Raw genomic sequence first — 21,345 nt, 5'->3', positions numbered from 1 at the left:
GCACAATTGGCCCAGCGTCGTCCACGTTTGGCCGGTCATTGTAAATAAGAATGTGTTCTTAACTGACGTGCCTAGTTAAAAAGGTTAAAAAAGTGCAGCTGTCACCCTGAAAATGGCTACTAGGTAGCTACTTCATACTAGGTTGCTATGGCTACTAGGTTGCCAGAGTAGTGCTTGTCAAGCGGGAGCGAAGGGCACTGTGTCCCTTTGTTGTTGACGTTCATGTTTACCCCATTGAGTAGTAGACTATGTATACTGAACAGAAATAAACGCAACATGCAACAATTTCATTGATTTTACTGAGTTACAGTTCATATGAGCAAATCGCTAAATTAATTAGGCCCTAATCTATGGATTTCACGAATGGGAATGCAGATATGCATCTCTTGGTCCAAGATACCTTTAAAGAAAAATGGGCCTCACAGTGGGCTTCAGGATCTCGTCACGGTATTTTTGTGCATTCAAACTGCCATCGATAAAATGCAATCATGTTCGTTGACCGTAGTTTATGCCTGCCCATAACATAACACCACCATGGGGCACTCTGTTCACAACGTTATTAACATCAGCAAACCGCTCGCCCACACGACGCCATTCACGATAGAAGCAGAATTCAACCTAGCATTAGACTGGGTCATAAATTAAGGAGATCTAATTTACGAAGATAGAACCTGCTTTTACCATGACTAACAGATTTCCCAATCTTCTCCTCTTCATCTTTAATGTTGACATTCAGCTCCAGTGTTTGACTGCAGTCTTCCAGCTTCACTGATGCCATCTCTGGATCCTGCAGTGCAAACTGGGCTCCACTGTCACAATCAGGACCCAGTGACTGTAGGTTTCAACTCAGTGTGGAAGGAGAGAGGGAGGCTGGGGTTGTCCTCACTGTTAATCTGTCAACTCCGGATAGGATCCCAGTCCTAAATAGAAGTCTGAGATCCATTTCCTGGTCCTCCCCTGTGCATGTCACACCCCCTCCCATTGTACTATATGCATGAACACACTTTGAACAATGCCTTCCTAAAATGCTGTAGCGATAACTAACACAATAGGAAAGGTTGTGGTAGACGTGGCACATTACAGGTGAGTTCTTCGATTATGTTTAACGGTTGTTTGCATCCAATAAATGTTGCACTACCGCCACCTACTAGACTGGAGTATAACTCTCTTATACATTGCTTGAAAGTTATTTCATAGTTTTGATGTCCACTATTATTCTACAATGTAGAAAATAGTAAAAATAAAGAAAAACCCTGGAATGAGTAGGTGTGTCCAAACTTTTGACTGGTACTGTACATTTATGTTAATCCAGTAGCATGAAATAACATTAACTTTCTCATGGAAACAGTTCTACTGCAACTTTTCATACACAGTGGGAAGTTGGAATGAACAACATACATTTAGTAAGATAAAACCTGTGCTTACCATGAGAAACAGATTTCCCAATCTTCTCCTCCTCTTCTTCATCTTTAATGTTGACATTCAGCTCCAGTGTTTGACTGCAGTCTTCCAGCTTCCAGAGGCAGGCTGGGTTTGTCCTCACTGTTGATGTTACCGGCCTCAGACTTAATCTGAGTCAGCCTGTAGTAATAATGAGCAACGACACAAAACTGTCTTGACAGGTTCTGCCACTTTCTTTATTCTCTAAAATTACATTCTATTTTTTTCTTGTTCAATGATCTAATTTCAATAGATCAGGTAGCTAAGCATTGACAACAAAACATTAATTAATTAACATTAGACACAAATTACACACTAAATCACAACGTAAATACACTTGACCTAGAGTAGATTTCCTGCATTTACATAAACGCATTAAAAACCCAAAACCATTTAGGTTGCAGTTGTTGTTTTAAGCAGCACAATGAACTATTTTCTGCAATAACCTTGTCTTCACTGTATTATTTCAATCACAAAAAAACTATTGTATTTCCCGTTCACACCATAGTAACAATTATAGATAGAAATAACTGAATGTGTCTGAATATTGCTACACGTGAAAAACGGATAAACATTACATTCATCTTCAAACCAGTAGTGTAGCTGTGAATTTGTCTCTCTCTGATGGACGAGCACTGCCTGCACCGAAGTCCGTTGAAGCAGACCGAGTGGGCGCCACCAATTTACCAGCTTGTGAATTTTACACAAAACCAATATGTCAAACGAACTCAGAAATCTCAAATACTTTTATTTTTTATTAAATTACCTTTACGAAATGATGTACAGTCACTCAGACAAACCCAGTCTCTAGTTTATGTGACTTGAAAAATAGATTTGATCACGTTCTTCACTCACTCTGCTTGACACAAAAATAACACATAAAACCTTTACCAAACGTGATAAAACTTTTAAGTTATTTGTTACCTAGCATGTTATGACATGTTCTTTCGATATTAGAACGTTTAAACGTGCTATTACATACCAGTAGTAATATATTTGAAACCGACACAAAAGTTCTCGTCTTGACAACACAGTTAAGGCGCCTGCCCGAAACTTCCTGTTCCTCCACTACCACCAAAGATGTATCTGTACACCTACACACTATCCCCAAAAAACAACCACCCCATCCCGCTTACTTTGTCCCTAAACGATCCTACAACAGGCCATCTGCCTGGGAGGATGGAACCCCTTCCCTCAAAACTTCCTGTAGATCTTCTGCACAAAAATCTCTCACAATGTTTTACCTGTTTTATTTTTTTCGTGGGGCGCAGGTAGCTTAATGGTTAGAGTGCTGGGCCAGTAACCGAAAGGTTGCTGGATCAAATCCCCAAGCTGACATGTTAACAATCTGTCGTTCTGCCCCTGAGCAAGGCAGTTCACCCACTGTTCCCTGGGCGCCGAAGACGTGGATATCGATTAAGGCAGACCCCTGCACCTCTCTGAGGTTGAACCCTTTCCCTGTTTCTCTGCTGCTGCAACTGCCACATGTACTTTCCGCTCCATCGGTGCCGTTGATCAGAAATCCAACCATACTAAAACTCATCCTCTCTTCAGGCCTACTCACTGGGAGGCTCCCAGTCGACTCTCTCACCCTTGGGATACCCTCTTCACTGCTTCAGCGTAGAGGAAACGTTCTGCCCCACTCAAACTCTGGCAATCTCAGCCTGTCTCTCTCACAAGGCACTTTGGGTCCCCAGCTGAAAACCCCCAGTTGACACACGGTGCTTTCTGTATCCCAAATGTACACTCCCTCTGACTATACTTTCCTCACATCGTGGGATCCCTCTTCTACACACTGCTGCAACATGTCTGAATCCTTGGCACCTAAAGCACCGTAGCGGAGCGGATTCAGAACATAGGCCCTCACGGAATACCAAATATAATCTAACCTGACCTTATCAGGTAGCAACTCTGTCAAAGCTCAACAAGACAGACATGCTTTTCTCAGTCTCGCCATTGCCACCGGGTGTCTGTCTCACCAAATGTCAGGTGTCACAAACACTAGGAATATTCCTTTTCATTTGATCCACTTCTACACTCAACCTCATTGATTAACCCCCATTGATTACCCTTTTTTGTCCTTTACCCAGCTTGACACAATGTATGGGTCGGCCAAAAAGCAGGAATCCACTCTTTCCAAAATGATCTCTGGTAGGAGTCTCAGGGCAAACGTTGGACGTCTCTACCACATCTGTCGCCTCAGGAAGGTCCACCACATCCTGGACTGGCCCTCACAACTGCCGACTGACTCCATTTCGAGATCATCAAAGTTCTCATCAGCACATGAAGACCTATACGTTAGATTACTTGGTTTGAATTCAGGAGATGCAGGTATGTACTCAATATTAGGTATGTACACAGGAGACGACAGTGGCGATCGGTGCCGTTTAAGATGAGGAAGGATGATCATTTTTATTTTATTTCTATAACAGCATATTGGATGACTGTCATTCATATTCCATTCACCCATCTCAATGTAACATCGATAGGTGTAGGCTACTACATGATACTAACATTTTCCCTGTACCCATCATGAGGCTGCTACAACCTAGCCTATGAATGAAAGTTTACAATGTAGGTACACAGGTTGAGAGAATTTTGAGTAATCAAGGTGACAGATAGTGACACATTCAAAACCGCCTTGCACACTTTTTCCTGCATCTAGCTGATCTAGGGTGTAATCAATAGTTCAACAGTTGCAAACAAGATTTTCTATTGGACAAATACAGGCATGTTTTTCACTGTTTGCTTCCGTACAAGAAACGTTTTTCAACAGAATCTGCATCTGTGAAATGAATACACCCATGAACAGACGCAAAGAGTTCACTTTCATAGCAGCCACATACAAAGAGCATGATCACTTTGCTCGCATCTATCTACGCGCTCTCCTCCTCTCACCTTTTCCCTTCGCCTGTGGACTTCAGTGCACAACACATCAGCTTTCTGTGACCAGCCGCAAAAACTTTCCAAGCCAAACCTCCTTAGCATGACCACTAACCGCTACACACAGCCTACATCGTCACCATATTAGCTAATACTAGTCAACATAGTGAATAGAACTAACTCGTTAGTAAACCCGCTAGTCATGCAGTAGTGTACAGTCAGCAAGCAGTTTAGCAGTTACAACCACAGGCCCCAGTGGCAATAAATTAATAAAACCAAAAGATACCTTGACTTGGAAGAGTTCCAGTGTTGGATAGCCATAGCCAGCTAGCTAACATAGCATCCCTCTGTTTAAGCCAGGTGTTAGAGTAGGCTAAACTAGCTAGCTCCATTCACTAGCTAAGTAAGTGAAAGGGTAAAAAAAATCTGAAATATTGCTAGCTATTTCTCACTGTGAGAGAACTGTGTAGAGGAAAAGGAGTGTTATAGAATGTTAGCCTCTTTACTTTACTGATCAGTGTGGACCTGGTCAGTTTTGGTGTGTTTTGTTAGCTTCTACTGTAAAGATATTGAGATGACCATGGATTTGACCATAGTGTTGAATGCCCTCTGTGAGGCTTCTCACGTAACAATATACACTGAGTGGACAAAACATTAAGATCGCCTTCCTAATATTGACTTGCTCCTCCCCTTTTGCCCTCAGAACAGCCTCAATTTGTCAGCTATGAACTCTACAAGGTGCCAAAAGCATTCCACAGGGATGCTGACCCATGTTGACTCCTATGCTTCCCACAGTTGTGTAAAGTTGGCCTGATGTCCTTTGGGTGGTGGACTGTTCTTGATACACACAGGAAACTGTTGAGTGTGAAAAACCCAGCAGCGTTGCAGTTCTTGACGCAAACCGGTGCGCCTGGCACCTACTAGCATACCCCGTTCAAAGGCACTTAAAATCTTTTGTCTTGCCCATTCACCCTCTGAATGGCACACATACACAATCCATGCCTCAATTATCTCATGGCTTACAAATCCTTCAACATGTCTCCTCCCCTTCATCTACATTGATTTGTTGACAATTTAACAAGTGACATCAATAAGGGATCATAGCTTTCACCTAGTCAGTCTATGTCATAGAAAGAGCAGGTGTCCTTAACTTTTCGTAAACTCAATGTAGTCTGTTTCACTGGGTGGTACTGCTTCCCTCTGCAGTTTTCTGTGGGAAACTGCAAGTGATGATCAGTTTTCACCATTTCTTTTTGTACTACATAACAACTTTTGTTTATTCATACACAAAGTCTGAAACAACTACATGTTTATTAAATTGTCTTTTTAAACCAGATTTTAGTCAACAAATTCATAAAGCATCTCCCATTATTTCTATTTATGCAAAAATGCCTCCTTTATCAAAGTGTTCATCTAACCCAACTATTAGTATGTTTAAGACCTTTACATACATATATTTATCATACCTATCTAGCTAATTCAACTTAAGTGATTGTGCTCCATGAAACACTCCCCTAACTTGTATATACATGTCAGCAACACAGTGATGGAACAAAATGGAGTAGTGTGCTAAGACGTGTCCATCTCCTTTCAGCTCTCCTCCTCTGAAACGGTTATATTCAAACAAACCCATGACATTTTATTTTATTACAAGCAAATGTTAGGATACATGATATACCAGACTCATGGGCTCCACGTTCTGATACACGGCTAGAATTCTCATTCTTACACAGAAGTGAGGAATATTCTCTGATTAAGGCAGATGTAGTAAGTCTGGATCACATGCCAGTATATTGGGCAACCACATGCATATTATCTGACAAACTTACAGTATATAATGCAGTATAAAATATGCACTGAGCTTACCAGACATGAGGAACACCATCGTAGTATTGAGTTAAAAATCCTTTAAAATCTGTCATCTACTGATTGAAGAGACGTCAATAAGGGATCATACCTTTCACCTGATCAGTCTATGTCATGGAAATATTTTGTATACTCAGTGTATATTCATACCCAAGGCACAAGGCAAAAGCTATTTTAAGAGTCCTACAAGCACCTTCTCATCTCTTTAAGACAGTGTGCAAGTATTTAGTTAGTTGTCATGAGGTCCACTCGTGGCCAAACTAGATCAGACAGTATCCAGACATGTATTCTTTTTTAACAGTATGTAAATGTATCGTTTTTTCCCCTCCATGCTTTAATAGGTCATTGTCAGGCAGAATGAGGTTCTATATTGTTTGAATAAGACTCTGGACATCTGGAAAACAGCTCCACATGCAAAAGCCACTTGCACAAAAATAATCAATTAAAAAGTGAGAAAAGATTAACACGTTATACTGAGTACCTGAGGACGTCAAAGACTAAAGTACTGTAACAGACAGTATTTTGAGTCTAATCTGACACATTTAAACGATTCATTTGACTAATTTGGGCACTTGTTAAGGTTAATATTAGGTTTCAGCATTGCTCGTAGGGCTGCAAACCTCAAGTAACTTTCTTAAAATCCCAGGTTTCTAGAAACCCCGAAATGGAAGATCCCCAGAATCAATAGGGAATAAGCAGGACATCCAGAAAGCCAGGGAATTTTCCAGAGTTTCTGGAATTTTGGAAAAGTTACTGGAATTTTGTTGAGTGTCGCCCCGTTGGTACTCGGAGGTCTACTTGCGTCCGACGGTTTCAGACAGTTTCTTCAGTCTCTTCTTCAGCTCCAGAGGAAACTTCTCATAACATTTCTTACACACAGGCTTCATGTCAAACTCCACAAACTTGTTCCTGTCAACAGAGGACAGGAGAGACACAGTCAGTATTTTGTAATGCATTTTGAGCTCCATTGTGTATGAAATGTGCTTTACAAATAATTATTTTAAAATGTTTTGTATTCTCATGAACAGCAGCACATCCAGGTTTCTATCCTTAGCAAGTTACACTATGATCACACAACTAGCATGACAGGACAGAAATACAGTCAGGTGTACTGAAGTGGAACCAACACTAAATATCTTATTTTTAAGGGAAATGACCTCCATAGCATATGAATGTGGAAGATTACACATTACACCTTTGATCACAACGTGTGCGGTCAAATGGCACCCTATTCCCTTTATAGTGCACTACTTTGGACCAGGGCCCACAGGTTGTCATTTGGGACACAACCATTGTCACATAACAGAATAACATGACAGAGCAATGACGGAACAGAACACATCAAGCAAACTGAAGGAGAAAACAACAAAAGGAAAGACAATAAGAGGAAAAGCTAAATGGAGAGTGACTTGGAAGTGGAATTACTAACCCATGGATGGAAATGAGAGGAGGATAGTGAAGAAGACAGGAAGTGGAATTACTAACCCATGGATGGAAATGAGAGGAGGATAGTGAAGAAGACAGGAAGTGTAATTACTAACCCATGGATGGAAATGAGAGGAGGATAGTGACCCCTTGGGTTGTGCCGTAGCGGAGATCTTTGTGGGCTATACTCGGCCTTGTAAGTTGGTGGTTGGAGACATCCCTCTAGTGGTGTAGGGGCTGTGCTTTGGCAAAGTGGTTGGGGTTATATCCTGCCTGTTTGGCCCTGTCCGGGGGTATCATCGGATGGGGCCACAGTGTCTTCTGATCCCTCCTGTCTCAGCCTCCAGTATTTATGCTGCAGTAGTTTATGTGTCGGGGGGCTAGGGTCAGTCTGTTACATCTGGAGTATTTCTCTTGTCTTATCCGGTGTCCTGTGTGAATTTAAATATGCTCTCTCTAATTCTCTTTCTTTCTTTCTCTCGGAGGACCTGAGCCCTAGGACCATGCCTCAGGACTACCTGGCATGATGACTCCTTGCTGTCCCCAGTCCACCTGGCCGTGCTGCTGCTCCAGTTTCAACTGTTCTGCCTGCAGCTATGGAACCCTGACCTGTTCACCGGACGTGCTTGTTGCACCCTCGACAACTACTATGATTATTATTATTTGACCATGCTGGTCATTTATGAAAATTTTAACATCTTGACCATGTTCTGTTATAATATCCACCCGACACAGCCAGAAGAGGACTGGCCACCCCTCATAGCCTGGTTCCTCTCTAGGTTTCTTCCTAGGTTTTTGACCTTTCTAGGTAGTTTTTCCTAGGGAGTTTTTCCTAGCCACCGTGCTTCTTTCACATGCATTGCTTGCTGTTTGGGGTTTTAGGCTGGGTTTCTGTACAGCACTTTGAGATATCAGCTGATGTACGAAGGGCTATATAAATAAATTTGATTTGATTTTGAAGATGACAGGAAGTGGAATTACTAACCCATGGATGGAAATGAGAGGAGGTTAGTGAAGATGACAGGAAGTGGAATTACTAACCCATGGATGGAAATGAGAGGAGGATAGTGAAGATGACAGGAAGTGGAATTACTAACCAATGGATGGAAATGAGAGGAGGATAGTGAAGATGACAGGAAGTGGAATTACTAACCAATGGATGAAAATGAGCGAGAGGAGGATAGTGAAGATGAAAGGAAGAGGACTGGAGAAGTCTACAGACAGATAACAGGTTTCTTTTTGCGGTCTTTCGAGGCGTCCCTCTCGCGTCGGGCCAGTCTGCGTTTCAGCTCCTCAGGCATCCGCTCGTAACAGTGCTTACATACAGGCTTCAGATCTACCTCTACAAACTTGTCTCTGTTACACCACAGGGAGGGGAGGGGGAGAGAGAAGAGAAAACAGAGGAGAGGGAGAGAGAGAAGAGGAAACAGAGGATGGAAAAAGCACAGGGTGGAGAAGTGAGAAGACTGTAGAGAAATAAGAGGAAAAACAGATTGTGTCCAATAGGAGGAAGGTTAGAGAAAACACAGTACTTTATAGGGAATAGGGTGTCATTTGGGACGCAAACAGATTGAGAGGAAGGCAGGAGAACGACAGACAGGAAGAGCCAAAGGGTTAGGAAAGAGCCCAGTATAATGCCATTGATATATAATAATGAAATAATAACATACTTGAGGGTGAGCTTGGTGTTGCAGGTGGCGCAGGAGAAACAGTTCACACACCATGCTTTGTTCAGGGCTGACACCACTACAGGAGGAACAGAAAGTCCATTATGGCTTTAGATCATTCCAAAACAATTCATTCAAATGAAAACAGTTGATGCTTACCATCTCCTTCAATCACTCTGTTGCAGTGGTAGCACACATCACCAAAGAGCTAGAGGGTTGAGACACAGGCAGAGATGAGCATTTCATTCACTACTTGATTTAACCATTATCAAACTTTACATTTCAGTCAGTACCAGCCAAAACAACATGCAATAACTGTGTTACTCAGCAACCCTATCCCATGAACGTTTGTGGACATGAGCCCCATGGGACCTGTCAAACATAGTGCATTACATAGGGAATAGGGTACCATTTACCTGGTTGTAGTGGGTCTCACAGTCAGATCATAGCTTTATTATCTGGTTGTAGTGGGTCTCACAGTCAGATCATAGCTTTATTACCTGGTTGTAGTGGGTCTCACAGTCAGATCATAGCTTTATTACCTGGTTGTAGTGGGTCTCACAGTAGGCCAGACCCTTCCTCTCATAGTGGCGGTGTCCAAGGAACGGCTTCTCACACTTAGCACACACAAAATGCTGCAAACACAGGCAACATCACATATTAGCATGGCTAACTGTAGTACCAGGCAACATCACATGTTAGCATGGCTAACTGTAGTCACAGGGAAGTAGCACCCCAAGTTAGCATGGCTAATAGCTAACTCTTGTCACAGGCAGACACCACTACATAGGCATTAGCATATTACTAACTCTACTCACAGGCACAAGCAGTTAAGTTAGCTAACTTTGCTAACTCTAGTCAGCTGCCATCAGGGCATGTATTCACAAAGCGTATCAGTGTAGGAGTGCTGATCTAGGATCAGGTAATCTACCTGTACATATGTTATTCATTATGATCTTAAAGGTCATGAACAGTCAAAAACATATCAATGTTTTTCATGAAACTGGATGATATTTGAATGAAACCAGGTCAAAGGATGAAAAATGACTGTTGCTCCTACATTGATAAAGCTACTGGTCCCCTCCCCCATGTCAAACACTTGGATTCATCGTTAAAGGGTTAGGGTGACGTCACCAGAACTCATTTTAATACACCAATGGTAACATGATATTCTCTTACCTAATTTAAATAAGTACCGCTTTGTAACCAACATCGGAGAAGGCGTGTTTGTGGAGGGGCGTGGTTTATACAGCCACTCTACTGGTGCCAAAATTTGACTGTAGGGTGTCATGAAATATAATTAAAAGTTTACACTATTCATCTATGGTAAAGACACTCGTGTCCCCTTTTATCTGTGTCTGGTGCTAGCTAGTTACTGCCTAGCTAGGTCTTCATCTGTGTCTGCTAGGTCTTCATCTGTGTCTGGTGCTAGCTAGTTACGGGCTAGCTAGGTCTTGTTAAAGTTGCGTCAATTCGTTTCTGGTATAAGAACAAAATAGTCAGCACATAGTAACTTCTGATTTAGCTGTACTTTAATTAATGCAAACACGTGTATGGTAAATATGTCGTTCGTATACGGTCTCTCTGTGACACCTCGCAGGGCAGACAGAGAAGAGAACGACACATCCTTTGTTTCTCTCTTATATACTCTGACAGAGATAGTTCCCGCTCAATGCTGGCCTGTCAGAGGGAGGAGGAGCGTGGTTTAAACTTGCTCCTCCTATCGTCGGCGTGCAGGCTGGTCCCAGCCTAGTGACGCACTTCCTGTCGCCGGTTGTAGTTCTTCTTGTCTTCAACAGTTGATTTATCCGTAGTTTATATACTTAATATTGAAGCATAGCTTCCCCGGTATATTATATAAGTTATGCAAACAAATAGCCAGTTCAACCCTAACAGTCTTCGTCCGAGTCGGGTGTTAGCCGGGTCTTCGTCCGAGTCGGGTGTTAGCCAGGTCTTCGTCCGAGTCGGGTGTTAGCCAGGTCTTCGTCCGAGTCGGGTGTTAGCTAGTTACGGGCTAGCCAGGTCTTCGTCCGAGTCTGGTGTCAGCTAGTTACGGGCTAGCCAGGTCTTCGTCCGAGTCTGGTGTCAGCTAGTTACGGGCTAGCTAGGTCTTCATCCGAGTCTGGTGTTAGCTAGGTCTTCATCCGTGTCTGGTGTTAGCTAGGTCTTCATCCGTGTCTGGTGTTAGCTAGGTCTTCATCCGTGTCTGGTGTTAGCTAGGTCTTCATCCGTGTCTGGTGTTAGCTAGGTCTTCATCCGTGTCTGGTGTTAGCTAGGTCTTCATCCGTGTCTGGTGTTAGCTAGGTCTTCATCCGTGTCTGGTGTTAGCTAGGTCTTCATCCGTGTCTGGTGTTAGCTAGTTACGGGCTAGCTAGGTCTTCATCTGAGTCTGGTGTTAGCTAGTTACTGGCTAGCTAGGTCTTCATCTGTGTCTGGTGCTAGCTAGTTACGGGCTAGCTAGGTCTTCATCTGCGTCTGGTGCTAGCTAGTTACGGGCTAGCTAGGTCTTCATCTGTGTCTGGTGCTAGCTAGTTACGGGCTAGCTAGGTCTTCATCTGCGTCTGGTGCTAGCTAGTTACGGGCTAGCTAGGTCTTCATCTGTGTCTGGTGTTAGCTAGGTCTTCATCTGAGTCTGGTGCTAGCTAGTTACAGGCTAGCTAGGTCTTCATCTGCGTCTGGTGCTAGCTAGTTACGGGCTAGCTAGGTCTTCATCTGAGTCTGGTGTTAGCTAGTTACGGGCTAGCTAGGTCTTCATCTGTGTCTGGTGTTAGCTAGGTCTTCATCTGTGTCTGGTGCTAGCTAGTTACGGGCTAGCTAGGTCTTCATCTGCGTCTGGTGCTAGCTAGTTACGGGCTAGCTAGGTCTTCATCTGTGTCTGGTGTTAGCTAGGTCTTCATCTGAGTCTGGTGCTAGCTAGTTACGGACTAGCTAGGTCTTCAGCCAGCATGGAACAAGGGTTGTTAGAAACTCAGACGCCGTCGTCATGTCAACACATCCGTCAGTGCTGCTGTGAACCGCATCATAACAGACATGCCAAATAGGAGAGATATTAAAAATAAAAAAAATAAAAAATTGATATTGATGCAATTTCAATATTTGAGTTGCGTTGTGTATCACCACATTTGCTTAAGAGGATTTTATTGCAACACTGCATCCAAGTTACTTGACATGGGGGTTTCAAAGAGCTGTCAGTCAAGGCGAGCTCACAAGTATAAGCTCCCCACTCAGCCCGTCTTTTCAAACTTCCTGGTAGTTAGACAGAGATAAAGTACTTTTCCCTCACATTGAGCATTTCTATCCAAAACAAATATTATGGGTGATATTTTAGTCACTCAAATTGCTATTTTACATGGGAATCAGAATGACTGTTTGGGACCTTTAAAGACTAAACTAACCCTACATCAGCCCTACTACTCTGAGAGCTTTATGAATACAACTGGCCATAGTAACTCAACGGGGCTTGGTCAGAAAGATGCATCACACACACACACACCAAGTCATTCAGGACAGGCAGCGTAACAATGGCTTCTAGTGGAGAGAATGTCAACTGCAGGCAGGCCAGGCACTGTAGACTACTTGTAGTGTATTCATCAGCACTGTAAAATTGTGAGAGATTAAAGTGCAACAATGTGCATGTGTTTAGGCACCCACACCCATGTATTTCTGGGTAAGAAGAACTTATCTGTGAATGTGGTAATGGTATGCCTCTTGTTTCTATTGACGTATGTGGCTGAAGAGTGTAGTTGTGTAGCTAGCTATGCAATGTTTCCTGCAGTGCAGTTTCTATGTGTGGGAGGAGAAAGCCCTCCTTTCTCCTTGTATGTGTCCCAAATGGCATCCTATTCCCTACATAGGGCCCCAACTCTGACCAGAACACTATGGGCTCTGGTTAAAAGTAGTGCACTACATAGGGACTACTGCCATTTGGGACATAACCCCCTTCTCACCATGTTAAAGTGCCACTCGCAGTAGGCATAGCCCTTACATTCATAGTAGGGATGGCCCTGGAACGATCGCTCACATACATTACACACAAAGTGCTGGGAAAGGAGGAGGGGGGAGGAAGAGGAGAAGCGAGGGATAAAAAAAGCCACAAAGATGAGGATGTAGAGAAAAATAAAGTATGAAGGAATGTGTTGGAAGGAAAAGAAAGGTGTCACAGGATGGAGAGTAGATAGAGTTACTCACAGTCCAATCAAACATACGCTCTCTGAACATGAAGGAAATTATAAAAATGTAACATCATTTCTTTGTAAAAGCTTACTCAACAAACATCTGACTAAACCATTACATTGGAGTCCAAATATGTCTAAAATACCACTAAAGCCCATCATGTCATTTCCGACCACACACCTCGACATGCCACTGCTTGCCCATGGCGTTGACCACGCGTCCCTCGATGGGCCTCCTGCAGGCGCCACAGATTGGCACCCCCATCTTATCATGGCAGGGCAGACAGTACAGCTCTCCCTTCAGCTCCCTGGCATCGGCTGTCAGCTCCTTACTACAGGGAGAGGGGAGGGACAAATATTACTACAGCTCCTTACTACAGGGAGAGGGGAGGGACAAATATTACTACAGCTCCTTACTACAGGGAGAGGGGAGGGACAAATATTACTACAGCTCCTTACTACAGGGAGAAAGGAGGAACAAATATTACTACAGCTCCTTACTACAGGGAGAGGGGAGGGACAAATATTACTACAGCTCCTTACTACAGGGAGAGGGGAGGGACAAATATTACGACAGCTCCTTACTACAGGGAGAGGGGAGGGACAAACATACACCATTATATTACACAAAACACACAAACAGTGCTTTTGAAGCAGGGTAAATGGTAACATCTTAAACACTCTTGCTTTCATTATTCCAGATACTGACGAAACACATAATGGAATCAGGAACACATTATGTCAGATATCAGGAGGGCGCTGTGAAGCGTACTGACCCACAGTTGTTGCAGTTGAAGTGGTCGGGATGGTAGGGGTCGTTCTTAAAGATGAGGGGGCTATCCTCGATGATGGCATGGCATTTCTGACAGATGTACTTCCCCAGACCTCTAGCCTTCTCACGGTTATGGCAAGGCCGACATAGGTGCCTAGGCAGGGACAAAGCAGGATGGGTATGTACATCCAACATGTCTCACTGGGCCAAACAAACACAGTAGAAGTTTCTCCTACGCTTTATTTACAGTGCTGGAAAAGTATTTGCCTCCTTTCTGATGTTCTCTTGCACATTGTTGATAGTGAATATTAGATCTTCAACCAAAACCTGATATTAGATAAAGGGAACCTGATATTAGATAAAGGGAACCTGATATTAGATAAAGGGAACCTGATATTAGATAAAGGGAACCTGATATTAGATAAAGGGAACCTGATATTAGATAAAGGGAACCTGATATTAGATAAAGGGAACCTGATATTAGATAAAGGGAACCTGATATTAGATAAAGGGAACCTGATATTAGATAAAGGGAACCTGAGTTTACAAATATCAACAAACTGAGAAAATCAGAAAAAGGGCAAATAGTTTATCACAGCACTGTATTATACAAACATACTTATGTGAGTGTTTATTTGTGATTGGTTAAATATTCATCTACCATGGTATAATGTGCAGTGTGATTGGCTGGGGACTCCCCTGCATAATGTGCAGTGTGACTGGTTGGGGACTCCTCTGCCCCTGTATAATGTGCAGTGAGATTGGTTGGGGACTCCCCTGCCCCTGTATAATGTGCAGTGTGATTGGTTGGGGACTCCCCTGCCCCTGTATAATGTGCAGTGTGATTGGTTGGGGACTCACCTGCCAGCGTTCTTGACGAAGCCGACGTCAGCGAGCACAGCCTGGCAGATATCACAGCAGAAACAATCAGGATGCCAGCTGTTGTTCATGGCCTTGATCACACGGCCAATGATGAACTCCCCTGAGAACACCAATACAACATGAGAACACCCACCCACCCATACAACATGAGAACACCCACCCACCCACACAACATGAGAACACCCACCCACCCACCCACCCAACATGAGAACACCCACCCACCCACCCACCCAACATGAGAACACCCACCCACCCATACAACATGAGAACACCCACCCACCCATACAACATGAGAACACCCACCCACGCACACAACATGAGAACACCCACCCACCCACACAACATGAGAACACCCACCCACCCATACAACATGAGAACACCCACCCACCCATACAACATGAGAACACCCACCCACCCATACAACATGAGAACACCCACCCACACAACATGAGAACACATACACACACAGGGGATTTACACAGAGATTTGGTGTGTGTCTGTATGTGTGTGTGTGTACGTACTCACCACACTGGTGGCAGCAGGGAGCGAAGAGCATCTGGAAGTCATGTTCACAGTATTTCCTGCCTTCAAACTGTCAGGAGAAAACTATGACATTTAACAAGGGTGCTTCACTCACACAATAAACCCAAACATTAAACAGTTTGACATTTGAATAGTGGCAACTTTCCTCAAATTCCACAGTTTTCCAGAAATCCTGGAGGGAATAAACCAGAAATCCAGAATCCTCCAACCATCATTTTTGGAAAACCTGGGAACTTGGGGGGAAATGACAGGAATTTTGCAACCCTACATTTATGCCCTGTGTTAGTCTACCTCATAGAAGAGCCCCTCAGGGAACTGCTGGAAGCACTGTGCACAGACGAAGCAGCCCTCGTGGTACAGCTCCCCGTTGCTGTTGACGATCTTCTCTGCCGGGGCGAAGCCGCTCTTACAGCGCTCGCAGGACGCGTTTGCCAGGGCGTTCGCCATGTTGCTATGGTGACAAAAAAAGAAAGTATGAAGATCAGAACAGATGACAACTCCAGAATTATTTGCTGCTGTTCTGTTGATCACTTTTTTGACACTGCAATCCATGAAGTTAGCCCAAATCTGTTTGTGGCCTTGCCAACTCAACTGACTGCAGTCATTGGCAAGGTGTTGGCACAATAACGACAAGAGAGTGGCACTCTGGCTACCACACAGCAGCAGATTCTCCTGGAGGGGGCTTGAATAGGCCAACAATGTGAAAGAAATTCAAAGTGAAAGTTATTCCAACAGAGAACTGCTGGGCTGTTGGAAATCTGCCTTGAGTGTCTACAGAAACAACACTGGCAAAGGTCAATATATTTTTCTCTCTACTACAGATCAGTGTTTTACAGAGTGGGGTGTACATCCCAAATGGCACTCTATTCCCTATATAGTGGACTAATTTTAACCACAGCCCTATGGCTGGTTAAAGGTAGTGCACTACATTGGTAATATGGAGCCATTTGGGACACAAAGACAAGCTTGGTTTTAGGGGCGGGGCCTTGTCCATCAGACAGTCCCTTACTCAAATCATATTACTCACAGAGCACTGCTGTCACCATGGAGACACACGTTACTCAGGGTCTGTCTCCTAATTTGGTCATCTGAGAGCAGTCAGACAGACATGATAGATCATAGCTGTCTGATGGTATTCAGTGTTGGTTTATCACTTCATTGATCACACGTACTGTGTCGCCTCAACACTCATTGGCTAATTCCTACACCCCAAATCAAGTGCCAAAAAATGACAACATGGTCTACAAATAGACCGTGTGTAATGATCCAAATAATCAAACTTGTTTCAATTTGAAAATAGAATGTTTCGACCTAAAAGTGTTATTTATAGAAACTAACCAACTAAGAGGCTAACGTTACCAAGCTAGAGAGAAAAACAGAGTTTGAAGTAGCTAACGTTAGCAAGTTCAAAACACACACGTCCACTCACTTGACGTCACTAGCCTACTGTAGCGGTCAGGTTAGCGAGTTAACTAGTTAACTTGATTTAAAAGTTATTTAATGTTTCAAGCCGATTCCCACGCCCGTCATTTAAAAAAAACTATCACTAGCGGTGTTACACTTTAACACATACAGCACTGCACCGAACAAATTAGCTAACATTAGCTGCCCGGCTAGCTATTAGCATTGTAACCTGTGAAATTCGAGTGTTCTTACTTGGATCTTACCTGCCCGTCATTTCTACTACTCCCAGCATCACCTATCAACACCACCGTTTCAGAAACGTATCGACTTTTTCCCAGGGTCTTCAAATAGGACGAGTAATGGATTGATCCGAGCGGCGACACCTAGCCAACTAGCAATTTTTTTCCTCCAGAATCTTGGTGGAGCCACCCTTTCCTTGGTAGCTGGCGTTTTCAAAAGAAAAGGGACGAAATAGCGCCCTCTAACGGCTATTATATTGATAGCACTCCTGTTGCGCTGACTGCAGCGTCCCTAAAGTTCTTCTGAACCAGGGGTGGACGACATACACCCCCCTGGCCGGCGAGAGGTTTGAATAAAAATATTAACGCTTTGGTGGGAATTATTTTTGGGGGTAAAAAAAAACAACAAAAAAACACTCCAGGCCACTCGTGAACGTCTAAAACTAGATAGAGAGTAAGTCGAAATTATAATGGACCTTTACATTTTCAAATAACTGCAGCTTTTCTGAATTTTGAAATTCTGATGTGGCCCTTGAGACAAATTCCCACCCCTGTTCTAGACCCCTAACAAGCTGTTCTAATACTTTGAATATGCATCACACCTCTGCAATGACTGGATAGACATGTCTGAATGAGTCAAATCAACGTTTTTTGGTTGTGTACACAGATTTGCAGATGTCATTGCAGATGCTGCAAAACGCTTGTCACAGAAGTTTGACCATGAAAAAGGTAGTATTTGGAATTTTGGTATTTCGTTAGGATCCCCATTAGCTGTTTACTTAAGTACTGCTCTTTCCATGATATAGACCAGCGTTTCCCAAACTCAGTCCTCGAGACCCCAAGGGGGCACTTTGGGGGGTTTGCCCTAACACTACACAGCTGATTCAAATAATCAACTAGTCATCAAGTTTTGATCATTTGAATCAGCTGTGTAGTGTTAGGGCAAAAACCAAAACGTGTAATCCCTGGGGTCCGAGGACCGAGTTTGGGAAACGCTGACAGACTGAAGAGGTGAAACTAGGTGAAAGCCATGATCCTTTATTGATGTCACGTGTTAAATCCACGTCAATCTGTGTAGATTAAGGGGAAGAAATTGGTTAATGCAGGATTTTTAAATCTTGAGACATGGATTGTGTATGTGTGCCATTCAGAGGGTGAATGGCAAGACAAAATATTTAAGTGCCTTTGAACGGGGTATGGTAGTAGGTGCCAGGCGCACTGGTTTGTGTCAAGAACTGCAACGCTGTTGAGTTTTTCACACTCGGACCGTTTCCTGTGTGTATCAAGAACGGTCCACCACCCAAAGGACATCCAGCCAACTTGACACAACTGTGGGAAACATTGGAGTCGACATGAGCCAGCACCCCTGTGGAACGCTTTTATGGGGTCAATTTCACGCCATATGTATTGAATTCAAAATAAAATTAATTGTGAAGATGAAAAAAAATGAGTTGAATGTAAACATATTTTCGAGGACGGGTGAAATAATGGATGTTGAAATAAAAAATCTAACAATTGAAAGCAACATGTATAGAATTGTAGTTCCGCTAGTTTTGGAGTGACGGTTCGTCTTAACCCAATCAATGAACATGATAAACAGGATTTATTTATATTGCCTATTTAAATAGACGGTCTGACGTCACCTCATTTTAGCTGACGTACTTCAAAATTGTCAGTCACCGGTCAATAATGTACGGATATTAGAAGCATGTCTATCTAATACATTTAATGACAAAACATCTAACTACTTAGGTAAACATATGAATTACCTGTTGCACAACGTTCGGCTCAGGTGTATGGAGAACCGGATATCAACACCTGCGCCGAACGTTGTGCAACAGGTACATTTTTAGTATTTTTTTTTTAATTTAGCAGCCGCTCTTATCCAGGGCGACTTACAAGATCAGTTAGGATTAAGTTCCTTGCTCAGGGGCACATTGACAGAGTTTTCACGTAGTCGGAGCTGGGATTCTAACCAGCAACCTCTCCGTGATTGGCCCATCGCTTTAACTGCAAGGTGTCATGGTAAATCAACATGGAGGCCTGAACTTGCAGTGAATATCCGGCAGAGGGAGGAGTTGTATCATGAATACACCAGTGAATACTAAACTGGCATTTACTGTAGCCAGAGAAGTTTCAATCCCGCCCTTGAAATTGAGACCATGCAAGTGGAGGAGTATTTGTTCTGTAGTTTCTGCAACTGGACAGTTGAGACACAGTGGATTCGGAAAGTATTCAGACCCCTTGACATTTCCACATTTTGTTACGTTATATTCTAAAATGGATTAAATTGTATTTTTTCCCTCATCAATCTACACACAATACCCCATAATGACAAAGCAAAACAGGTTTTAGACATTTTTGCAAATGTATTAAAAAAAAAAAAAATGAAATATCACATTTACTTACGTATTCAGACCATTTACTCAGTTCTTTGTTGACGCACCTTTGGCAGTGATTACAGCCTCAAGTCTTCTTGGGTATGACCCTACAAGCTTAGCACTCATGTATTTGGGGAGTTTCTCACATTCTTCTCTGCAGATCCTCTCAAGCTCTGTCAGGTTGGATTGGGAGCATCGCAGCACAGCTATTTTCAGGTCTCTCAACAGATGTTAGATCGAGTTCAAGTCTGGGCTCTGGCTGGGCCACTCAAGGACATTCAGAGACTTGTCCCGAAGCCACTATTGCGTTTCCTTGGCTGTGTGCTTAAGGTCGTGTTGTCCTGTTGTAAGGTGAACCTTTGCCCTTTCATGTGCCTTTAACTGAGGAGTGGCTTCCATCTGGCCATTCTACCATAAAGGCCTGATTGGTGGAGTGCTGCAGAGATGGTTGTACTTCTGGAAGGTTCTCCCATCTCCACAGAGGAACTCTGGAGCTCTGTCAGAGTGACCATTGGGTTCTTGGTCACCTCCCTGACCAAGGCCCGTCTCCCCCGATTGCTCAGTTTGGCCGGGTGGCCAACTCTAGGAAGAGTCTTGGTGGTTCCAAACTTTTTACATTTTAAGAATGATGGAGGCCACTGTGTTCTTGGGGACCTTCAATGCTGCAGACATTCTTTGGTACCCTTTCCCAGATCTGTGCCTCGACACAATCCTGTCTCGGAGCTCTACGGACAATTCTTTCGACCTCACGGCTTGGTTTTTGCTCTGACATGAACTGTGGGACCTTATAAAGGCAGGTTTGTGCCTTTCCAAATTCTGTCCAATCAAAAAGATTTTACCACAGGTGGACTCCAATGAAGTTGTAGAAACATCACAAGGATGATCAATGGAAACAAGATACACCTGACCTCAATTTTGAGTCTCAAAGCAAAGGGTCTGATTACTTACAGTTGAAGTTGGAAGTTTACATACACCTTAGCCAAATACATTTAAACTCAGTTTTTCACAATTCCTGACATTTAATCCAAGTAAAAATTCCCTGTTTTAGGTTAGTTAGGATCACCACTTTATTTTTAGAATGTGAAATGTCAGAATAATAGTAGAGAGAATGATTTATTTCAGCTTTTATTTCTTTCATCACATTCCCAGTGGGTCAGAAGTTTATATGCACTAAATTAGTATTTGGTAGCATTGCCTTTACATTGTTTAACTTGGGTCAAACATTTTGGGTAGCCTTCCACAACCTTCCCACAATAAGTTGGGTGAATTTTAGCCCATTCCACCTGACAGAGCTGGTGTAACGGAGTCACGTTTGTAGGCCTCCTTGCTCGCACATGCTTTTTCAGTTCTGCCCACACATTTTCTATGGAATTGAGGTCAGGGCTTTGTGATGGCCACTCCAATACCTTGACTTTGTTGTCCTTAAGCCTTTTTGCCACAACTTTGGAAGTATGCTTGGGGTCACTGTCCATTTGGAAGACCCATTTGCAACCAAGCTTTAACTTCCTGACTGATGTCTTGATGTTGCTTCAGTATATCTACATCGTTTTCCATTCTCGTGATGCCATCTATTTTGTGAAGTGCACCAGTCCCTAATGCAGCAAAGCACCCCCACAACATGATGCTGCCACCCCCGTGCTTCACGGTTGGGATGGTGTTGTTCGGCTTGCA

General features: G+C 43.3%; 2 protein-coding genes and 1 long non-coding RNA gene across 8 annotated transcripts in view; 1 reads left to right on the top strand and 2 right to left on the bottom strand.

Annotated features, from left to right (window-relative positions):
• Positions 1–1,119, bottom strand: part of LOC106592870 (zinc finger protein 585A) — a 38,400-nt gene extending 37,281 nt beyond the window's left edge. The window contains exon 1 of the mRNA XM_045698620.1: positions 682–1,119. Coding sequence (XP_045554576.1) covers positions 682–778 — 97 coding nt within the window. The 5' untranslated portion in view covers positions 779–1,119. The remainder of the gene's footprint in view (positions 1–681) is intronic.
• Positions 1,120–5,615: 4,496 nt separating this feature from the next.
• On the bottom strand, positions 5,616–17,590 carry lims1 (LIM and senescent cell antigen-like domains 1). 6 transcript variants are annotated; one of them, XM_045698453.1, is made up of 11 exons: positions 17,318–17,590; positions 15,942–16,101; positions 15,633–15,699; positions 15,087–15,207; positions 14,230–14,379; positions 13,635–13,785; positions 9,824–9,916; positions 9,441–9,489; positions 9,285–9,360; positions 6,937–7,098; positions 5,616–6,724 (listed from the first exon to the last, which is right to left on the bottom strand). In XM_045698453.1, exons 1-10 carry the CDS (start codon positions 17,344–17,346, stop codon positions 6,984–6,986), a joined length of 1,011 nt encoding a protein of 336 aa, XP_045554409.1. In that variant the 5' UTR covers positions 17,347–17,590; the 3' UTR covers positions 5,616–6,724; positions 6,937–6,983.
• On the top strand, positions 10,694–11,995 carry LOC123728043 (uncharacterized). Its single transcript, XR_006759923.1, has 3 exons — positions 10,694–10,732; positions 11,872–11,899; positions 11,943–11,995. It is a non-coding gene; the product is annotated as an uncharacterized lncRNA (long non-coding RNA).
• Positions 17,591–21,345: the final 3,755 nt, after the last annotated feature.

The sequence above is a fragment of the Salmo salar genome, chromosome ssa17 (genome assembly GCF_905237065.1).
Source record: "Salmo salar chromosome ssa17, Ssal_v3.1, whole genome shotgun sequence".
Classification (NCBI taxonomy): Eukaryota; Metazoa; Chordata; class Actinopteri; order Salmoniformes; family Salmonidae; genus Salmo; species Salmo salar.
Note: the sequence above shows the minus strand (reverse complement) of the source record. Positions and strands in the feature narration are given on the sequence as shown.

Excerpts from the sequence above, each read along its gene's own strand:
- lims1 (XM_045698455.1), bottom strand. The coding sequence starts at position 17,346 with ATGCTGGGAGTAGTAGAAATGACGGGCAG. Across the intron at positions 15,208-15,632 it reads TCCCTGCTGCCACCAGTGTG|GGGAGTTCATCATTGGCCGT; the intron begins GTGAGTACGTAC and ends TGGTGTTCTCAG. Across the intron at positions 14,380-15,086 it reads TTCGTCAAGAACGCTGGCAG|GCACCTATGTCGGCCTTGCC; the intron begins GTGAGTCCCCAA and ends GTCCCTGCCTAG.